This window comes from Bos javanicus, chromosome 16 (assembly GCF_032452875.1).
Source record: "Bos javanicus breed banteng chromosome 16, ARS-OSU_banteng_1.0, whole genome shotgun sequence".
NCBI lineage: Eukaryota > Metazoa > Chordata > Mammalia > Artiodactyla > Bovidae > Bos > Bos javanicus.
The window spans coordinates 77332757-77352432 of NC_083883.1; the positions used below are offsets into that span (position 1 = coordinate 77332757).

The window sequence follows — 19676 nt, forward strand, 5'->3', positions numbered from 1 at the left end:
TGGTAGGCTGTAGTACATGGGGTCGCTAAAAGTCAGACGCGGCTGAGCGACTTCACTTTCACTTTTCACTTTCCTGCATTGGAGAAGGAAATGGCAACCCACTCCAGTGTTGTTGCCTGGAGAGTCCCAGGGATGGGGGAGCCTGGTGGGCTGCCGTCTATGGGGTCGCACAGAGTCGGACACGACTGAAGCGACTTAGCAGCAGCAGCAGCATATATATGTGTGTGTGCATGTACACATATCCATAATCTTTAAAGCAACTCTATGAGATTACAACTAGTACTACTCCCAGGTTGAAAGTGAAAAGCTGAGTGAAAGAGGAGTTACGCAGACATTAAGAAGTGTTTATAAATTATAGCAGAAAGAAACACTAGTATTACTTACCAAAAAAAATTTTTTTACACAATATTTACATATATGCAGATTCCTTTTTTTAATTGCAGTATAACTGACTTAAAATATTATACTATATTAGTTTCAGGTGTACAATATAGTGATTTGGGATTTTTATACATTACAATAGGCTTCCCAGATGGCTCAGTGGTAAAGAATCCACCTGCCAATGTAGGAGATGCAAGAGATGCAGCTTTGATTCCTGGACAGGAAGGTCTCCTGGAGGAGGAGATAGCAACCCACTCCAGTAATCTTGCCTGGAGAATCCCATGGACAGAGCCAAGCGGTCTACAGTCCAGGGGGTCATGAAGAGTTGGACATGATACTGAGCACTATATGTTACAAAATGATCTGTACTAGTAAGTCTAATTACCATGTGTCACCAAAGTGGTAACATCACTGAGAACATTCCCTCTGCTGTACATCATATTCCTGTGACTCATTCATTTCGTAACTGGAAGTCGGTGCCTCAATCCCCCTCCACCTATTTCACCCACCCTCCTCCCGCCCCCTCACCTCCGACACCACCTGCTTGTTCTCCGTATCCGTGAGTCTGTTTCTGTTTTGTTATGTATGTTTTGTTTTTTAGATTCAACACACAAGTGAGAGCACAGGGTATTTGCCTTTCTCAGTCTAACTTATTTTACTTAGCATCATACCCTCCAGGTCCACCCATATTATTATAAGTGGCAAGGTTTTATTCCTTTCTATGGCTGAGAAATATTCCATTGTGTGCACGTATGTGTGTGTGTATACACACACACACACACACACACACACACACCTCACCTTCTTTATTCATTCATCTCTAACTTGCACTTAAGTTGCTTGCTTATCTTGGCTATTGTGAATAATGCCACAATAAACACAGGAGTGCAGGTATCTTTTTGAGTTAGTGTTTCTGTTTTCTTCAGATAAAAGCCCAGGAGCGTCACTGCTGGACTGCATGGAGGTTCTTCTGGTTTTGGTTTTCTGAGGGACCTCCATACTGTGTCCCATCAGGTGTATTTCTAACATGTTCCTATACAGACCGCGTTCACTCACACAGCTTACTCCGATGTTGTCTTTGGGCCTCTCACGGGAGAGGTCCCACCTCATGGGACAGCCGCTCTGGACCGCCGGGCACATCACTGGAACCTGCTCTCACTTTCCACACACGCACTTTCCTCCCTTACCCTCCAGTTCTAAGCACCACATGACAGAACAGCTATTCATTCACTCGTGTCTCTATCTGCTACATCTGGTGGATTCAAGCTTCAGGAGTGTTTAGGCTTCACTTTGCTTACTGCTGAAGCCTCAGTGCCTAGATCGTGCCAGACACACAGCAGGCATGTAATAAATGTGCTACATGAATTAGCCCTGACAAGAATTGGGTTCCTAGATGTTCAAGACACAATCTTCTTAATCTTCAGGACAATATCCATATAGAAGTATTCTTCATAATTTAAAAAAACCCTGACTTTAAAAGAGTGATGAGGACAAGCTGTGTGGTGTGGCCAAAAATAAATAGATGCAGGAAATATTAGGGTAACCAAAAAAAAAAAAAAGCTAGCTGAAATAAAAAACTGATGAGGAGGAAGAGACAAAAAGAATAAATAGGAATTTTTTTACCTCAATGGTTAAGTTACAAACAGCAGAAAAGCAAATATATTATAAAAAGCATCAAAATATTCAGACTGAATTTCTTAGTATCACATTAAGTAAATGCAAATAATTATCTGCACCACAGACTGACACTTATTCTCAACAGAACCATAGCCTTTCTCCACAGTCCTTCAAATGCACGTCAGGTGTTTCTCAGTACGTATTGAATATATTTTCAACTCTTTTTGAAAAGTGAGCATATCAGTATTGCATTTCAAAATCTCAAAACTGCTTTTTTGACTCTAGAATAAGGAAAATAACCTAAAATTAGAACCAGGAGACACAGTTTCACATTGCCCATCTCCAGCTGTCTAGGTGGCCTTGAGGTGGCCATTTAACCCTTCTTTGAAAATACCTTTGTCACTCTGTTCAGTCTCTAAGTCATGACCAACTCTCTGAGACCCCATGGACTGCAGCACACCAGGCTTCCCTGTCCTTCACCATCTCCCAGAGTTTGCTCAGATTCATGTCCATGGAGTCAGTGATGCTAATCTTTCTCATTGTTATATCCTAAATAGGAGAAGGCAATGGCACTCCACTCCAGTCCTCTTGCCTGGAGAATCCAATGGATGGAGGAGCCTGGTGGGCTGCAGTCCATGGGGTCACTAAGAGGCGGACACGGCTGAGAGACTTCACTTTCACTTTTCACTTTACTGCATTGGAGAAGGAAATGGCAACCCACTCCAGTGTTCTTGCCTGGAGAATCCCAGGGACGGGGGAGCCTCATGGGCTGCCGTCTATGGGGTTGCACAGAGTTGGACACGACTGAAGTGACTTAGCAGCAAATAGGTATCCTAGAGAGATCCTGAAGCTCCTTCTGCTCAAAGACACTAAAACATTATAAAATAAAGGTTTTATTTGTACTACCAGGAAACAGAACATAAAAATAGTATCTTATTTTTATCAGTTAGCTAAATTTGTAAGGAAGGTAATTCATGGGATATTAAATAATGTTTTTTTAATAAATATATATTACCCACAACTATAATTCCATTTATATTACATTTTTAAGTCAAAAATTTTAATTTTAATGCTTAAAGCAGGAAAAAAGATTAGGAAATCTAGAAAAATACTTTTGAATATTTTTCTAGGACCCAACAAAACTCCTATTCTCCCTGCCTTTTCCGCAGTAATGAAGACCTTCCAAAAGAACATTTCAGTGAGTGACATAAAACCTGTGATTTGAAAAAAAAAAAATGCTATTTTGACTTTTAAGTTATTATCAGTCTGAAGAGCTTCTCCAAATCAGAACTATTATAGCATCCACTCCCCCACCACGACTTGGCAACAAAGATGAATCCACCTATTACCAGGTTAGGGTAGCCGCTATTATCCTAGCCCCTTGATTTCTTTCAAGTAGCTCCAATGGAAAAAGAGCCTCAAGTGAATAATAAAGATCTCATAATAGCTCTTAAGAATTCTTTATATGGTAGAAGGCACTAAAATGAACTCCAGGGAGTGAAAAAGGAAAAAAGAAAAAAAGAAAAAAAAAACAACTCTCATCTTCTGATAAGAAGAAATAATTAACTTGACTTAATGCACCCGCAAATGCCTTCCATAAATCAGATCTTTGTGCTCCGCGGCGGACTAAAGCCGAGAGTCAGGAGTATGCAGATGGCGCCTGCGGAGCATGCGCAGAGCATGGGGCTTGGGGGGCGGTACTCACGGTGCTGAGCTTCCCGGACGTGACGATGATGCGCCTCTCGTGCAGCATGCTGGCGAAGAGCTGCAGCATGTTGTTCACGTCCACGGCCACGAAGTACTCCGTGAGGTTCCTCTGCATGGGCAAAGACAACCGCGTGAGGTGCGGGGACAGCGCCAACAGCCACCGCGGGCTACCCGCGTTCGGAGGATGTTAGTAAAAATTACTCATAAGTAAATGCAGTTCTGGTTCCGCCGCCACGCCAAGCATGGAGCCTTCGGTTCTTATTTGAAACACAGCCCTGTTCTGGGAAAGTGTCCTCCGAGGGTGATCAGGGCATCCCCACTCTCTCTCCCCCTCCCCGGCTCCAGACACGCGTACAGGAAGCCAGTTTCCTGGGCCCCTACCCAGCCTGCTGGGAGTGGAGCCTTGGGAATTTATTTTCTCAACAAGCACTGTGGGTGCTTCTTACAGGCACCCTGAACTCTGAGAACTGCTGCTCCAGAAAGCACATCTGAGTCTCTCCTTGTGTGCCAACCACTCAGCAAGGGATACCATGGGTTGATAGGATAGATTGGGGTCCCCAGACCCCAGTCATCGACCTGTACCAGCCCATGGCCTGCTGGGAGCAGGGTCAGGTTGCAGGAAGTGGGCAGTAGACAGGCAAGGAGAAGCTTCATCTGTATTGACATACGCTCCCCATCGCTGGCATTACCGCCTGAGCTCTGCCTCCTGCCAGACCAGTGGTGGCATCAGATTCTCCTTGGAGCTTGAACCCCTCAGTGAATGGCACGTGGGAGGGGTCTAGGCTCCGTGCTCCTTATGAGAATATAATGCCCGGTGATCTCATTCTGCATTATGGTGAGCTGTGTCATTATCTCATTCATATATTACAACATAAGAATAATAGAAATAAAGTACCCAGTAAATGTAATGCATTTGACTTATCCTGGAACCATCGTCCCCCTCACATCATTCATGGGAAAACTGGCTTCCACAGAACTGCTCCTTTGTGCCAAAAGGCTGGGCACTGCCGCTCTAGGCTGGGCACTGCCGCAAGGCAACCACAGACGGTGGCATCGCTCAGCCGCTAAGTCCTGTCCGACCCTTTTGTGATTTCACGGACTGCCGCCCACCAGGCTCCTCTGCCCATGGGGTTTCCCGGCAATGAGACGGGCTTATAAAGCAGACCTCTGGGTCTTTATGAAGGAGGGTCTCGTTTATATTCCATGTCGGGCCAGCTTTATACCACTATAACTAAATAAAAGTGTCAGTTTAATTTGACTCCTTGACATAACACTTAAAATTATCTTCCCCACGTAAGAACAAAATTGGGGTAGCCTATATAAACTTTCACTTTAGATCCTCTTATTTTTAATTTTCTGTACTCAAACAAATGCATCAGAAAGCAACATATAAGAGACGACAATAAACTAAAACTGGAGGAGTAGAGGGATCATGACCCAGAAGACCAAAACCTTTAGTTGAGCAAGAAAACACTAAATCCAATTGTTTCTTCCATTTCTGTGAGATAGAAACATTCTCAGGAGAAACTGGCAATCATAGCAGGGCATTAGAACCTGTGACCACCACCAAGTGATGCCGAGTTTGGTGGAGAGACTCATTTCCTGTTTTCTCTATTTGAAGCCTACCTCACATTCTGTTTCCACTGTTGAAAATGCAAAATAGTTTTATGGCATTCAACATTAACACTGTTCCTGTAATCTCAAAGAAAGATAATTTCTAGATGGGGAATTATTTCCCAATGCAAAAGGCTGCCTTATGTATAGGTCCTTGCTTTTCCTTTTCTGTATTTCCCTAAATAGGACTTTTTAGAAATGAAATATCCTAATGGGGGGGAGGATAGTTAGAGAGTTTGGGATGGCCATGTACAGTCTGCTCTATTTAAAACGGATAACGAACAAGGATCTACCGTACAGCACATGGAACTGTGCTCAGTGTTATATGGCAGCCTGGATGGCAGCGGGGCTTAGGAGAGAATGGATACATGTATATGGATGGTTGAGTCCCTCTGCTGTTCACCTGAAATGATCATAACCTTGTTAATTGACTATACACCAACATAAAATAAAAAGTTAAATTTTTTTCTCAGTTCCAAAAAAAAAGTTTCTATTCTCAGAGGCACTTTTTCCTTAGAATGGTTCTTTAAGACTTTCAAAGTCATAGCCTTTAAAAAAAAAAAAAAAAGTGAAGTCTGCTAAATCAAGCTACTAGCTTTTTATTAATAAATTTAAGAAAAGTACAAAACCTCAACTTGGGGCTGTTAATGCAAGTCAGGGTCCCTCCCTTCTAGCCTCTAGGTGAGGGGCAGGCATGCAGATATCAAGTCAGTCAGCCTCCAGACACCCAAACAGAGGTCCTGCCCACTGGAGAAGGCGATGGCACCCACTCCAGTGCTCCTGCCTAGAAAATCCCATGGACGGAGGAGCCTGCTAGGCTGCAGTCCACGAGGTCGCTAAGAGTTGGGCACGACTGAGCGACTTCACTTTCACTTTTACTTTCATGCACTGGAGAAGGAAATGACAACCCACTCAAGTACTCTTGCCTGGAGAATCCCAGGGACGGGGGAGCCTGGTGGGCTGCCGTCTATGGGGTCGCACAGAGGCGGACACGACTGAAGTGACTCAGCAGCAGCAGCAGCAGCCCACAGAGGACTTGAGGGCCTGGGAGATGACCTCTGAGTCTGACGGTCTACCTCGGCTGAATGCAATCTTCTCACAGGAGGCAACTGAGCTCATCTCTACTAAAAACCCCACTGACAGCCTTGCTTCCGTCTCAGGAAGTTTACCGCTGTCTTCTTGTGCTTTGTTCACTCACAACCCAGGTGCTTCTGGAAACCAAACACTCAGTAGGTTCATTTTCCGGAGGACAGCAGAGTTTAGTACATATAAAAATAATAAATATTCCTGAGTTGATGTTTCCTTCACTTCTGATAGAATTATTTATAATGGTTCTTTTTATCTTCCCAAAATGAAGCTGGAAAAAAAGAAACTTACAAAAGGAAACATCTCCTTTTCACACAGTATCCAAAAGTGTACCTGTCAATTCCATTCACCCAGGTAAACTTTTCTGCAGAATTTTAATTTGTAATAACCACTAAAACACTGAAAATATTTCTAGCAAGGATACAATCAGGACTCTAAATAAAATGCAAAATGTGGCAATTTTATAATTTCTGGTAGTATCCTTCAGGCCTTACAAAACATATATTATTACTTCAATTAAAAATCAGGATACTGAGTAGAGAACATCTGAGATTTGAACAGAGCTATATACACAAGGAACCTAAAGACGATGGGGACTATTTCCGTGAAAGTATTTCCCACTGCACACGCTCATTTTCCCATAACCAGGAGACATCTGCTGAGACACCTCGTCTGCCTGATCCAGGGAGCTCAGAACCCGAGTACAGACTATCCTACTGATCTATCTCAAATGGCAGAAAGAGGTTTTCTCATATAATCTGTCTTATCTATAATCGATGTAAAGGAGGTAAAGTAGCAGATACATAAAGAAAAAGAGATGACACCATTATTCTTAATTTTTTCATTTTTTTTCTCACAAACAGTTACAATGTATTCTATTTCTCTACCAAGAAATACTTCAACTGTGAGACCAAAATAAAATTCATATCAGTAGAATAGAAAACAGAAAACTTACATTCTCGGGGATGGTTGGCAGTCCAGTTACATCAGGGGCAATGAAGCAGGAATGCTGGTCAATGGAAATAAATCACATAAGAAAAGGAGAATTAAAATTTGGTAGCATTATGTATAATTTGAGGTTAAATTTTAAAAATATATCAACTAAATTGAGAAATCAAGGACTGATGCCCAGGATTTGTTGAAATTGAGAGACTCTTATAATATAGCAGGTTTACAGGAGATTTAACAATAAGCTGCTCATATGAAAAGTGTTGATTAAAAATATTTCATTTTAAAATTGAAATAATAATCTTAGAAAAAGTGTATTAAGACCAAAAAAGCATATTACTTATAGAAAGATAGATAATTTTAACACATTTCGTTTAGGGAGCCTGAGGAAAGGCTTGTTTACCCAAGAATATATCAAAATGTATTAAGACTGAGTCATCACAAATTTCTTCTGTACATATCAGCCACTGTGTTATTTAGAAAGCAGCAATAAAAAGTAATTTTTAATATTTAAAACTTCTTGAAAGGTAATTTCTCACCCCAAAACATGACTTTTATATACCACTGAACAAATGTTAATTAGCTTTTATAATACTCAAAGCAATACAGCAGTTAGTTCATAGACAGAGTCACACAAAAGGCACAGCGTGCACCCTGACATTTCACAGAACGTTCCCAGATCTTACCACACAGAATCACAGTACAATTCAATCACCAAAATCGTTCTATTTTCTGTTCATATTAATCTCTAAAATTATTTTGCTATCTCACATAAGGACCTAGTTAATATCATCCTATAGTTAAAGACTGAAGGGGGAAAATCATCCTAGCAAGACTGAGCACCGTCAAACTCATCAGAGCGAAGCTAGTGGGCACAGTCACAAGGTACGACTTACAGGCGGAAAAACAAGGTCCCGGAGCCTCGTGACAAACATGAGGCCACGCCCATGCAGCGAGCCCAGCCGGACACCACGCCCCTCACAGGAGGGTGAGCCTGGATCTGGTCTCTAGCAGTCACTTTTCTTGGGACAGATATTTACTGGCACTGTATTTCAGTGCTATGCTTTAAAAGATAGTATAAACAGAAAATATAATCTGAATGATTAAGAAGGAAATTTACCACTTCTCAAAGGACTGGGGTGAATGTTAAAGACAGTGATGGAAGTAATTAATTTTGCAGTGATTTTTCCCAATGATTTTCAGAAGCCAATGTCCTTTGAACTCACCCGTGCTAAGGAGGGCTGCTTTTTCAGAACTTGCTCACTGGCAAAAAATATCTCTTGGTTCTTACAATACGCGAGAGAAAAAAAATGAATATTTTACTTTCAAGGGAGAAATTTACACAACAATTTGCTGTGTATTTGAAAAAAACCCATGTAGCCACATTATCTGTTGAAAATACCTGAAGCGTTTTAAATGCTGATTTGCTAGTTTTATGCTAGAAAAATCATGAAGTACTTTCTTTCATTCTCAACTAAGAGTATTCTGTGGGTATTTAATGACTCTGAAATATACTTTCAAAACAAGCAGTTGCATTAGATATTACGCTATGCTAAGTCACTTCAGTCGTGTCCGACTCTGTGCGACCCCAGAGACAGCAGCCCACCAGGCTCCCCCACCCCTGGGATTCTCCAGGCAAGAACACTGGAGTGGGTTGCCATTTCCTTCTCCAATGCATGAAAGTGAAAAGAGAAAGTGAAGTCGCTCAGTCGTGTCCGACTCTTAGCGACCCCATGGACTGCAGCCTACCAGGCTCCTCCGTCCATGGGATTTTCCAGGCAAGAGTACTGGAGTGGGGTGCCATTGCCTTCTCCGACATTAGATATTAACATTTCATAAAATCTCTGTGTGACATTCTAATGGACTGTAATGCAAGTCTTGAAAACTCATGTGATGGAACATTCATGAAAATGAAATTATAAGAAAATCACAGTAGTTTCTCAAGATTTGTCATTTTTTTCTAATAGAAAATATGAAAGAAATTTCTTTTCCATTTGTGAAGGAAGAAAAATTCCTAAGGCCATCAATTTTAACCTGACATCACAAAACTTTTTCATCCGAGTTTTGCTAGTCATTAACAGCACAGAACCAGAGATCAAACTGCCAAAATCCGTTGGATCATTGAAAAAGCAAGAGAGATCCAGAAAAACATCTACTTCTGCTTTATTGACTATACCAAAGCCTTTGACTGTGTGGATAACAACAGACTGTGGAAAATTCTTAAAGAGATGTGAATACCAGAACACCTTACCTGCCTCCTGAGAAACCTGTATGCAGGTCAAGAAGCAACAGTTAGAACCGGACATGGAACAACAGACTGGCTCCAAATCGGGAAGGAGTATGTCATGGCTGTATATTGTCACCCTGCTTATTTAACTTATATGCAGAGTACATCATGTGAAATGCTGGGCTGGATGAAACACAAGCTGGAATCAAGATTGCCGGGAAAAATATCAATGACCTCACATGTGCAAATGACACCACCCTTATGGCAGAAAGCGAAGAAGAACAAAAGAGCCTCTTGATGAAAGTGAAAGAGGAGAGTGAAAAAGTTGGCTTAAAACTCAACATTCAGAAAACGAAGATCATGGCATCCGGTCCCATCACTTCATGGCAAATAGATGAAGAAACAATGGAAACAGTGTCAGACTTTTTTTTTTTTTGGCTCCAAAATCACTGCAGATGGTGACTGCAGCCATGAAATTAAAAGACACTTACTCCTTGGAAGAAAAGTTATGACCAACCTAGAAAGCATATTGAAAAACAGAGACATTACTTTGCCAACAAAGGTCTGCTAGTCAAAGCTATGTTTTTTTCAGTAGTCATGTATGGATGTGAGAGTTGGACTGTGAAGAAGGCTGAGCGCCAATGAATTGATGCTTTTGAACTGTGGTGTTGGAGAAGACTCTTGAGAGTCCCTTGGACTGCAAGGAGATCCAACCAGTCCATTCTGAAGGAGATCAGCCCTGGGATTTCTTTGGAAGGAATGATGCTAAAGCTGAAACTCCAGTACTTTGGCCACCTCATGCGAAGAGTTGACTCACTGGCAAAGACTGATGCTGCAAGGGACTGGGGGCAGGAGGAGAAGGGGACAACAGAGGATGAGATGGCTGGATGGCATCACCGACTCGATGGACATGAGTCTGAGTGAACTCCAGGAGTTGGTGATGGACAGGGAGGCCTGGCATGCTGCAATTCATGGGGTCACAAAGAGTCGGACAAGACTGAGCGACTGAACTGAACTGAACATTAAAATAGCTTTTCATGGTATATCTAAATACCTCAAAAAAGTTAACTTGCTTGCCTCATATCACACGTTTAGTGACTTTTTTTTTTTAACCAAAATCTTCTAGTCTTTAGGTATTAAGAAGCCTAGACATCTTTGACTTACTTATCAATAAAGGTGAAGTTCTTCAATGTCAAATATTTCTGATATGTATTTTTATAAGACATTTACTCTTGAACAAATATGATAATCAAACTTAGAGAATACACTTTTATTTCTCGACTCTCTGTAGTAACTGCCTCTACAATCTTAGCACCTACAGGATATTTATTCACTATTTAAAAAAGTGTTAGAATCACATTATAAATACAACTCTGTCGAAGAAAAACACCGATTTTTAGAAAACCGATTCTTTCTTCTTACTCTTGTGTATTTTTGGTTGTTGTTTCTACCTCCTTCCGACTCACCGTGAACCCGCACTCCACTGGCTTCAATGACAACAAATCTGAGCTCCTCCCTGACTGGTCCCCTCCTCCAGCCCGTCCTCCCTCTGCTCTCTGCCCTGCAGCCCCTCCTCCCTGACTGCTCTCCATCCTCCAGCCCCTCTTCCCTCTGCTCTCTGTCCTCCAGCCCCTCTTCCCTCTGCTCTCTGTCCTCCAGCCCCTCCTCCCTGACTGTGCTCTGCCCTCCAGCCCCTCTTCCCTCTGCTCTCTGCCCTGCAGCCCCTCCTCCCTCTACTCTCCACCCTCCAGCCTGTCCTCCCTGACTGCTCTCCATCCTCCAGCCCCTCCTCCCTCTGCTCTCCATCCTCCAGCCCCTCCTCCCTCTACTCTCCGCCCTCCAGCCCCTCCTCCCTGACGGCTCTCCGCCTTCCAGCCCCTCCTCCCTGACGGCTCCCCTCCTCCAGCCCCTCCTCCCTCTGCTCTCCATCCTCCAGCCCCTCCTCCCTCTGCTCTCCATCCTCCAGCCCCTCCTCCCTGACTGTGTTCTGCCCTCCAGCCCCTCTTCCCTCTGCCCTGCAGCCCCTCCTCTCTGACAGCTCTCCGCCTTCCAGCCCCTCCTCCCTGACTGCTGTCCCGTGTCCTCCTGCCCTTCCTCCCTGACTGGGCTCTGCCCTCCAGCCCCTCCTCCCTCTACTCTCCACCTTCCAGCCCCTCCTCCCTGACTGCTCTGCATCCTCCAGCTCCTCCACCCTGATGGCTTTCCATCCTCCTACCCCTCCTCCCTCTGCTCTTCCTCCTCCCTCTGCTCTCCCTCCTCCAGCCCCTCCTCCCTCTGCTCTCCTCTCCACCCCAGGCCCTCGCCGCTGCTCCGTCCTCTCTGCATCTTGGCCTTTAAATCACCCAGGCCTACAACCATGTCTGCAGACAACTCCCAGATAAGGGTGGAAAATCCAGGGTATCCTTCGCTTTCCAGCCCCCGACTGCTGATCATTTCCACTAGGACACTAAGCAACACATGAGGATGCAGAGGGGCAGAGGCCACCCTGTGTTGCTGGGCGAGGAAACCGCTCACAAAGACGGGTCCTGAGCTAGCTCCAGAGTAAAGCTGGGTGGTCCACACAGAGGCATCAGTAAGAGGGGAACGTCGCTCACAAAGATGGGGCCTGAGCTAGCTCCAAAGTGAGGCAGGTGGTCCACACAGAGGCGTCAGTAAGAAGGGAAGGTCACTCACAAAGATGGGTCCTGAGCTAGCTCCAGAGTGAGGCGGGCGGTCCACACCGAGGCCTCAGTAAGAGGGGAAGGTGTGCCACCAGGAAAGCACATCGTCTACTCAAGAAGATGGATGAACACAACACTGTGACCAGAGAAGAGAATCAATTTAGGGGGAGAAAAGTGAGACATAAAAGTGGAAAGCTGGACGGAGGCTAACAAGTGGGTGGTCCTGAAAGGCCAGGAGTCTGGACAAATTCTACAGAAAACAGGGCAACTATTAAAGGTTGTCGTCAGGGCACTTTATAGCTTAATAGTCGCATGCATGCACGCTCAGTCATCGGACTCTTTTGAGACCATATGGACTACAGCCTGCCAGGCTCCTCCGTCCATGGGATTCTCCAGGCAAGAATACTGGAGTGGGTTGCCACGCCCTCCTCCAGGGGATCTTCCCAACCCAGGGATCGAACCCAAGTCTCTGGCATTGCAGGCAGGTTCTTTACCATATGAGCTACCAGGGAAGCCAAGAACACTGGAGTGGGTTGCCATTTCCTCATCCACGGGATCTTCCCGACCTATGGATCAAACCCAGGCCTCCTGGGTCTCCTGCATTGGCGGGCAGGTTCTTTACCTCTGAGCTACTGGGGAAACCCTTATATAGTTGAAGGAAGTTTAATCTGATAGTCTTTTACAGAAAGGACTAGGAGGAGAAACTGTAGACTACTGACTGTTATTAAGTGTTGAGCAGCCAGACGAGGTGCTGACGCTAGAAACAGGAAGAATGAAATCACTGTTACCAAACAACGTGACACGGGGAAATTTAAGCAAGAAGAAAGTTATTACCAGAGAAAGAATATAAAATGGCTAACAGTGTCCTGATCTTGCAAAAAGAACTCCAAAAGACCTATTAACACTATTATAGACATTTCAGACTGCTTTTTCCTTCCATTTCTCCTGCATCATTATATATTTTTCCTTTTTTAATTAGGATATTTTACTATTACTTTGGAAGAAGCAAAATCAACATAGGTAAATTTTAACATTCTATTTGGTATGCCAAATTGATTAAAACATCTGTATTTCGTGGTTGTTAATTCTCAGCACTTACAGAGCCTCCCAAAGGACTAGTGTGATTTTTGTTATACACAGCACAGTTTATTAAAAGTTTCAGTAGTAAATAATCTATACCACCAATGCTTACTGCTTCAACAAACTCACTTTTATTCTCAGTGTTTGGTGATTATACTAAAAGATGTATTGAAGAATGGGAAAAAAGGAGATTTTTCACCCAGAATCTTTGTCATCTAGTTGGTTATGAGGTGTACTCTCAAGGCTTACTGTGTACTGTTTTCATTTTACGAGGGCCACTGTACACATGGGGCTTCCCTGGTGGATCAGACGGTAAAGAATCTGCCTGCAATGAAGGAGACCCAGGTTCAATCCCTGGGTCGAGAAGATCCCCGGAGAAGGGCATGGCAACCCACTCCAGTATTCTTGCCTGAAGAATCCCATGGACAGAGGAACCTGGTGGGCTACACTCATTGTTTGGGGCAGGGAGGGGAGTGGGTTTCCTTATTATGGATAGATTCTACCTGAAAACCAATGTTCCTCACAACCAAAATATTCTCACAGATTTGGTTACGTTTGGCATATAATTTTTTTAAAAATCTATGATTTAACAACTACCAAAATATACCTCTAACAAATCATGTTATGATAGTTAAAGCGTATCAGAGAGCCTCAGTATCTCTAGGTGGTAAAGTCAGCACCGGCAGAAAAGTCTCCCTGGGAGGTGACTCGGCGGGGTTTCTACACCACTGTGGCTCAAAGCATCAAATACGGACTCAGGACTCACCACACTCAAGTTGACAGGGGTGTTTGCCTTCGGTACTGGATGGTTATAGAGAGATCTCAGAGTTTCATTCAAATCGTCTTCCTAGAGTTAAAAAAAAAAAACAAAAAAAGTGCATTTTATAAATGAAATACAATTAAGTAAAAACAATTAAAACTGCTTGACAAAATCATTCGTTGTGCCCACTCACGTCAGACACGTTTTACACACAGGCGGACCCTGGAGAAACGGCGGGCACAGCTCTAGACCACGCTAACAAGCGAATATAGCAATAACATGATCTCGTCAAATTTCTGGCTTCCTAGTGCGTATAAAAGTTGTTTACACTACTCTGTAGTCTATTAAATGTACAATACCATCATGTCTTAAAAAAAAAAAGTCATACCTTAAGTTAAAATACTTTATTGCTAAAAAATGCTAACCACCATCTGAGCCTCCAGCGAGTCATAATCTTTTCCCTGGTAGAGGGTCTGGCCTCGATGCGGACGGTGCTGATGGATCAGGGTGATGGATGCTGAAGGCTGGGGTGGCTGTGCCAATGTCTAAAATACGACCACGTGAAGTTTGCAGCATCAACTGACTCTCCCTTTCATGAACCATCTCTCTGCAGACTGCGGCACTGCTGACGGCATTCACCCACAGTAGACCTTCTTTCAAACCTGGAGCTGATCCTCTCAAACCCTGCTGCTGCTTCATCAATGAAGCTCACGCAATGTTCTGGAGCTGATCCTCTCAAACCCTGCTGCTGCTTCATCAATGAAGCTCACGCAATGTTCTGCACCCCTTGTTGTCATTTCAACAGTCTTCACAGCATCCGGATTCCGTCTCAAAAAGCCACTCTCTTTGCTCATCGATAAGAAGCAACTCATCTGTTAGAGTTTTATTATGAGACTGCAGCAACTCAGACACATCTTCATGCTCCACTTCTAGTTCTCTTGCTATTTCTGCCACATCTGCAGTTACTTCCACCAATGAAGTCCCGAATTCTGCCAACTTAAAGTCATCCAACTGGGCTGGAATTAACTTACTTAAGCTCTAGTGTACACTGGTATTTTGACCTTTCCCCATGAATCAAAAACGTTCTTAATGGTATCTAAAATGGTGAATCCTTTCCAGAGGGTTTTCGATTTACTTTGCCCAGATCCATCAAAGGAATCAATACCTGTGGTAGCTGCAGCCTTCAGAAATGTACTTTTTAAATGTGTGGTGTGCGTGCTCAGTCGCTAAGCTGTGCCACACTCTGTGACCCCTTGGACAGGAGCCTACCAGGCTCCTCTGTCCATGGGACTTTCCAGGGAAGAATACTGGAGTGGAAAAAGGAAAAAAAAAAAAAGGATACTGGGGTGGGTTGCTATTTCCTTCTCCAGGGGATGTTCCCATCCCAGGGATCAAATCAGTGTCTCCTGCATCTCCTGCTATTTTTTAAACAATATGATAATATGACTTAATAACTAATAAATATAATAAAGTTTAAATAATTATAAAAAGTCAAAATTACTCCTTGATCAATGGGCTGAAGAATGAATGGTGTGTTAGCAGGCATGAAAGAAAAAAAAAAAAAAACAATATTGTCATCCACATCTATCAAAGCTCTTGGGTGAAGTCCAAGTTTGATGCATGAACCAGAGCACTCAAAGCCAGTGTACTGGGACAACCCAGAGGGACGGGATGGGGAGGGAGTTAGAAGCGGGGTTAGGGACCTGGGGACACATGTACACTCATGGCTGATTCATGTCAATGTATGGCAAAAATCACAATACTATAAAGTAATTAGCCCCCAATTAAAATAAATAATTTTTTTTAAAAAGCTCTTGGGTGACTAGGTGCATTGTCAATGAACAGTAATATTTTGAAAGGAATTTTTTTTCTGAGCAGTATGTCTTAACACTGGGTTTAAAATATTGAGTAAACTATGCTGTCAACAGATGTGCTGTTAGTCTATTTGTAGAGCACAGACTGTGCATAATTCTTAGGAGATTCCAGGATTTTCAGAGGGTAAATGAACTCTGGCTTCAACTTCAAGTCACCAGTTGCACCAGTAGCCCCTGACAAGTGAGTCAGCCTGTCCCCTGAAGCTTTGAAACAAGGCACTGACCTCTTCTCTCTGCTTGTGAAAGTCCTAGATGGCATCCTCCTGTAAAAGACTGTTTCATCTTTATCCACACTGAAAACCTGTTGTTCAGGGCAGCCACCTTCATGAATTATCTCAGCGAGGTCTTCTGGATAACTTGCAGGAACTGCTGCTTTACCTTACACTTTAATGCTATGGAGACAGCCTCCTTCCTTAATCCTCATGAACCGACCTCTGCCAGCTTTGATCTTTCCTTCTGCAGCCTCTTCAGCTCTCTCAAGCTCCAGAAATTGGAGAGAGGCAGGGGCTTGCTCTGGGTGGGGCTTTGGCTTGAAAGAATGTTGTGACATCTAGTCTGACAGTCTATTTAGACCACCAAGGCTCTCCCCGTATCAGTAATATGTAAGGCTGTTTTGCTTTCTGATTTCTGTGTTCACTTATGTAGTACTTTTAATTTGCTTTAAGCATTTTTCCTTTGCATTTGCAACTTGGATAACTGGTGCAAGAGGAATGCTTGCATTTTCCATTTTAATTTTAAAATGACAAACTTAATTTTTAAGAAATAGGTACAACTTAAGTAAGATTGGTGTGCTAAGATGCAACTTTGATGAAAGATGCAACATTCTAAACATTTCTCTTCTAGGTAGCCCCTGGTCACTACTCAGCCCATGATAAATGGGTTTATATAAAATGTATAACAAATCTACTTTATGGGATTTGCTTAACAGTAAGACATGGAACAACAGACTGGTTCCACATAGGAAAAGGAGTATGTCAAGGATGTACATTGTCACCCTGCTTATTTAACTTATATGCAGAGTACATCATGAGAAACGCTGGACTGGAAGAAGCACAAGCTGGAATCAAGATTGCCGGGAGAAATATCAATAACCTCAGATATGAAGATGATACCACCCTTATGGCAGAAAGTGAAAAGGAACCAAAAAGCCTCTTGATGAAAGTGAAAGAGGAGAGTGAAAAAGATGGCTTAAAGCTCAACATTCAGAAAATGAAGATCATAGCATCTGGTCCCATCACTTCATGGGAAATAGACGGGGAAACAGTGGAAACAGTGTCAGACTTTATTTTTGGGGGCTCCAAAATCACTGTAGATGGTGAATGCAGCCTTGAAATTAAAAGATGCTTACTCCTTGGAAGGAAAGTTATGACCAACCTAGATAGCATATTCAAAAGCAGAGACATTACTTTGCCAACAAAGGTCTGTCTAGTCAAGGCTATGGTTTTTCCAATGGCCATGTATGGATGTGAGAGTTGGACTGTGAAGAAGGCTGAGCGCCAATGAATTGATGCTTTTGAACTGTGGTGTTGGAGAAGACTCTTGAGAGTCCCTTGGACTGCAAGGAGATCCAACCAGTCCATTCTAAAGGAGATCAGTCCTGGGTGTTCTTTGGAATGACTGATGCTGAAGCTGAAACTCCAATACTTTGGCCACCTCATGCAAAGAGTTGAGTCATTGGAAAAGACCCTGATGCTGGGAAGAATTGGGGGCAGGAGGAGAAGGGGACGACAGAAGATGAGATGGCTGGATGGCATCACTGACTCGATGGACGTGAGTCTCAGTGAACTCCAGGAGTTGGTGATGGACAGGGAGGCCTGGCGTGCTGCGATTCATGGGGTCGCAAAGAGTCGGACCTGACTGAGCGACTGAACTGAACTGACTGAATGTACCCTGACGTGCACGCTTCAGTTTTCTGAGCTTCGCATACAAACCCAGTAATAAATGCAGGCAGGACGCTCTGCACACACAGCTCTATCCCTTCTCTCTCTGTTGTGTGTACTCTCAGCCTCTCTTTATTATGGTGGGAGAATACAGTGAAGGCAAAAGCAGGTAATCATTTTAAGGGATATGGATATGAGACACATGGTTTCTCCCAATTTCTCTTCTAACTTGACTATGAAAACTTAATGCAGATCTCTATAAATGTTTGTAAAAGTGTGCACTCAAAACTGCCTATCTGGAATTCTCTCTAGAATGACCTAAAAAGATGGACATTAAAGCATTCATCATTGGACCATCCAGGCAGTGAAATACACCACAGGGTATTCTGGAAGATACTGATGTTGCCTATACAAAATTCTTATAGTTACATACATTTTTTAAAGTCTAGCATTTTACAGTTCTTGGCAGTTGCTTGATATTGATCAGATAAGGATAACTGATTCTGAAATGTAAATTCCAATCTATTAATAAATAACCTGTGGCACTGGATTAAAAGTGTAAAGAAAAATTATTACACTCATACATTTATTTCCAGCTACTGAACAAATACTATGAACTTAAAATATTTTTCCCCTCTAATTAGCAACACAAATGTAGTCTCCTTCATTTCCCCTTCTAAGAAAACCATAGTATTTTCTTTTCTATATTCCAGTATTAGATACAGTCTCGGGGAGCACGTGCCGTATACCAAGTCGTCAATGAGTTTCCGAAACTAATCAAAACTTGGAGAACTAATGCGAGTGATGTTGGCTCCACATGTTCACTCAGAGATTATCACGAGACTGAATTCTGGTCTTGAGTTTTCAATGCAGTAGCTGAATATTTCCACTTATTTCCAGTCATTTTCTTAGGCAGACGAATGACTGAATGGCTGAAACATAAACTTGTTCAAGTGTAAAATTACCTTCTAATGAATATTTCACAGAATTAAGCACATCAAGGGTAGAGAAGGAAATATTTACATACATGCACACAAACTCTGGACTTTTGACACACACTAAAACACTACTGCTATTATAATAATAAAATCAGATTGCCAAATTATGAGATTGCTCACCCTAAGAGTAAATCTATTTTCTTAATTTACTAATAATCCATTTTTTGGCATTCGGCAATGGGTTTTTAATTAATCATTTATTTTACTTTACAATATTGTATTGGTTTTGCCACACACTGACTTGAATCTGCCATGAGTGTACATGTGTTCCCCATCCTGAACCTCCCTTCCCATCCCATCCCTCTGGGTCATCCCAGTGCACCAGCCCCGAGCATCCTGTCTCATGCATCAAACTATGGACTGAAGATTCGTTTCACATATGATATTTTATATGTTTCAATGTCATTCTCCCAGATCATCCCACCCTCGCCCTCTCCCAGAGTCCAAAAGACTGTTCAACACATCTGTGTCTCTTTTGCTGTCTCGCATACAGGGTAATTCTATTTAGTAAAAAGCATCTGGAGTAGTATTTGCACTGAATTTAGGTCTGTTTTTAAAGATATTTACATTGAATCTTAAAAGTTGAGTGTTTTACCAGTAATCACGAGTGAGTGACCTAAACTCCTGAAAGACAACTGTGTGGAGTTACATCCTAGGAAATTTAAGCAGCTCCAAAATGCGGGAAGGTCCATCAGGTGTACAAAAGGGGGACCAGACAAGCCAGGGAGGACATCAGCTGCCAGATCACGAAGCTTCTATTGTGCTAGTCTGCACACGTTTAAATTTCATTCTGAGAAAAAAGAAGGCGCTGAAAGTATTACAAGCAGGAAAAGGACACAATCGG

The 19676-nt window shown here is 42.9% G+C and overlaps 1 protein-coding gene across 7 annotated transcripts in view; it reads right to left on the reverse strand.

Moving 5' to 3' along the window:
- The window catches only part of DENND1B (DENN domain containing 1B), a 268899-nt gene that overhangs the window by 120967 nt on the left and 128256 nt on the right, over window positions 1-19676 (reverse strand). For 4 of the 7 annotated variants that reach the window (XM_061383692.1, XM_061383693.1, XM_061383688.1 and 1 more), the window contains 4 exons: window positions 14087-14167; window positions 8580-8639; window positions 7361-7414; window positions 3704-3814 (listed from right to left, as the gene is read on the reverse strand). In XM_061383692.1, coding sequence (XP_061239676.1) covers window positions 3704-3814; window positions 7361-7414; window positions 8580-8639; window positions 14087-14167 — 306 coding nt within the window. The remainder of the gene's footprint in view (window positions 1-3703; window positions 3815-7360; window positions 7415-8579; window positions 8640-14086; window positions 14168-19676) is intronic. The other 3 variants (XM_061383690.1, XM_061383691.1, XM_061383694.1) reach the window with 1 other exon arrangement.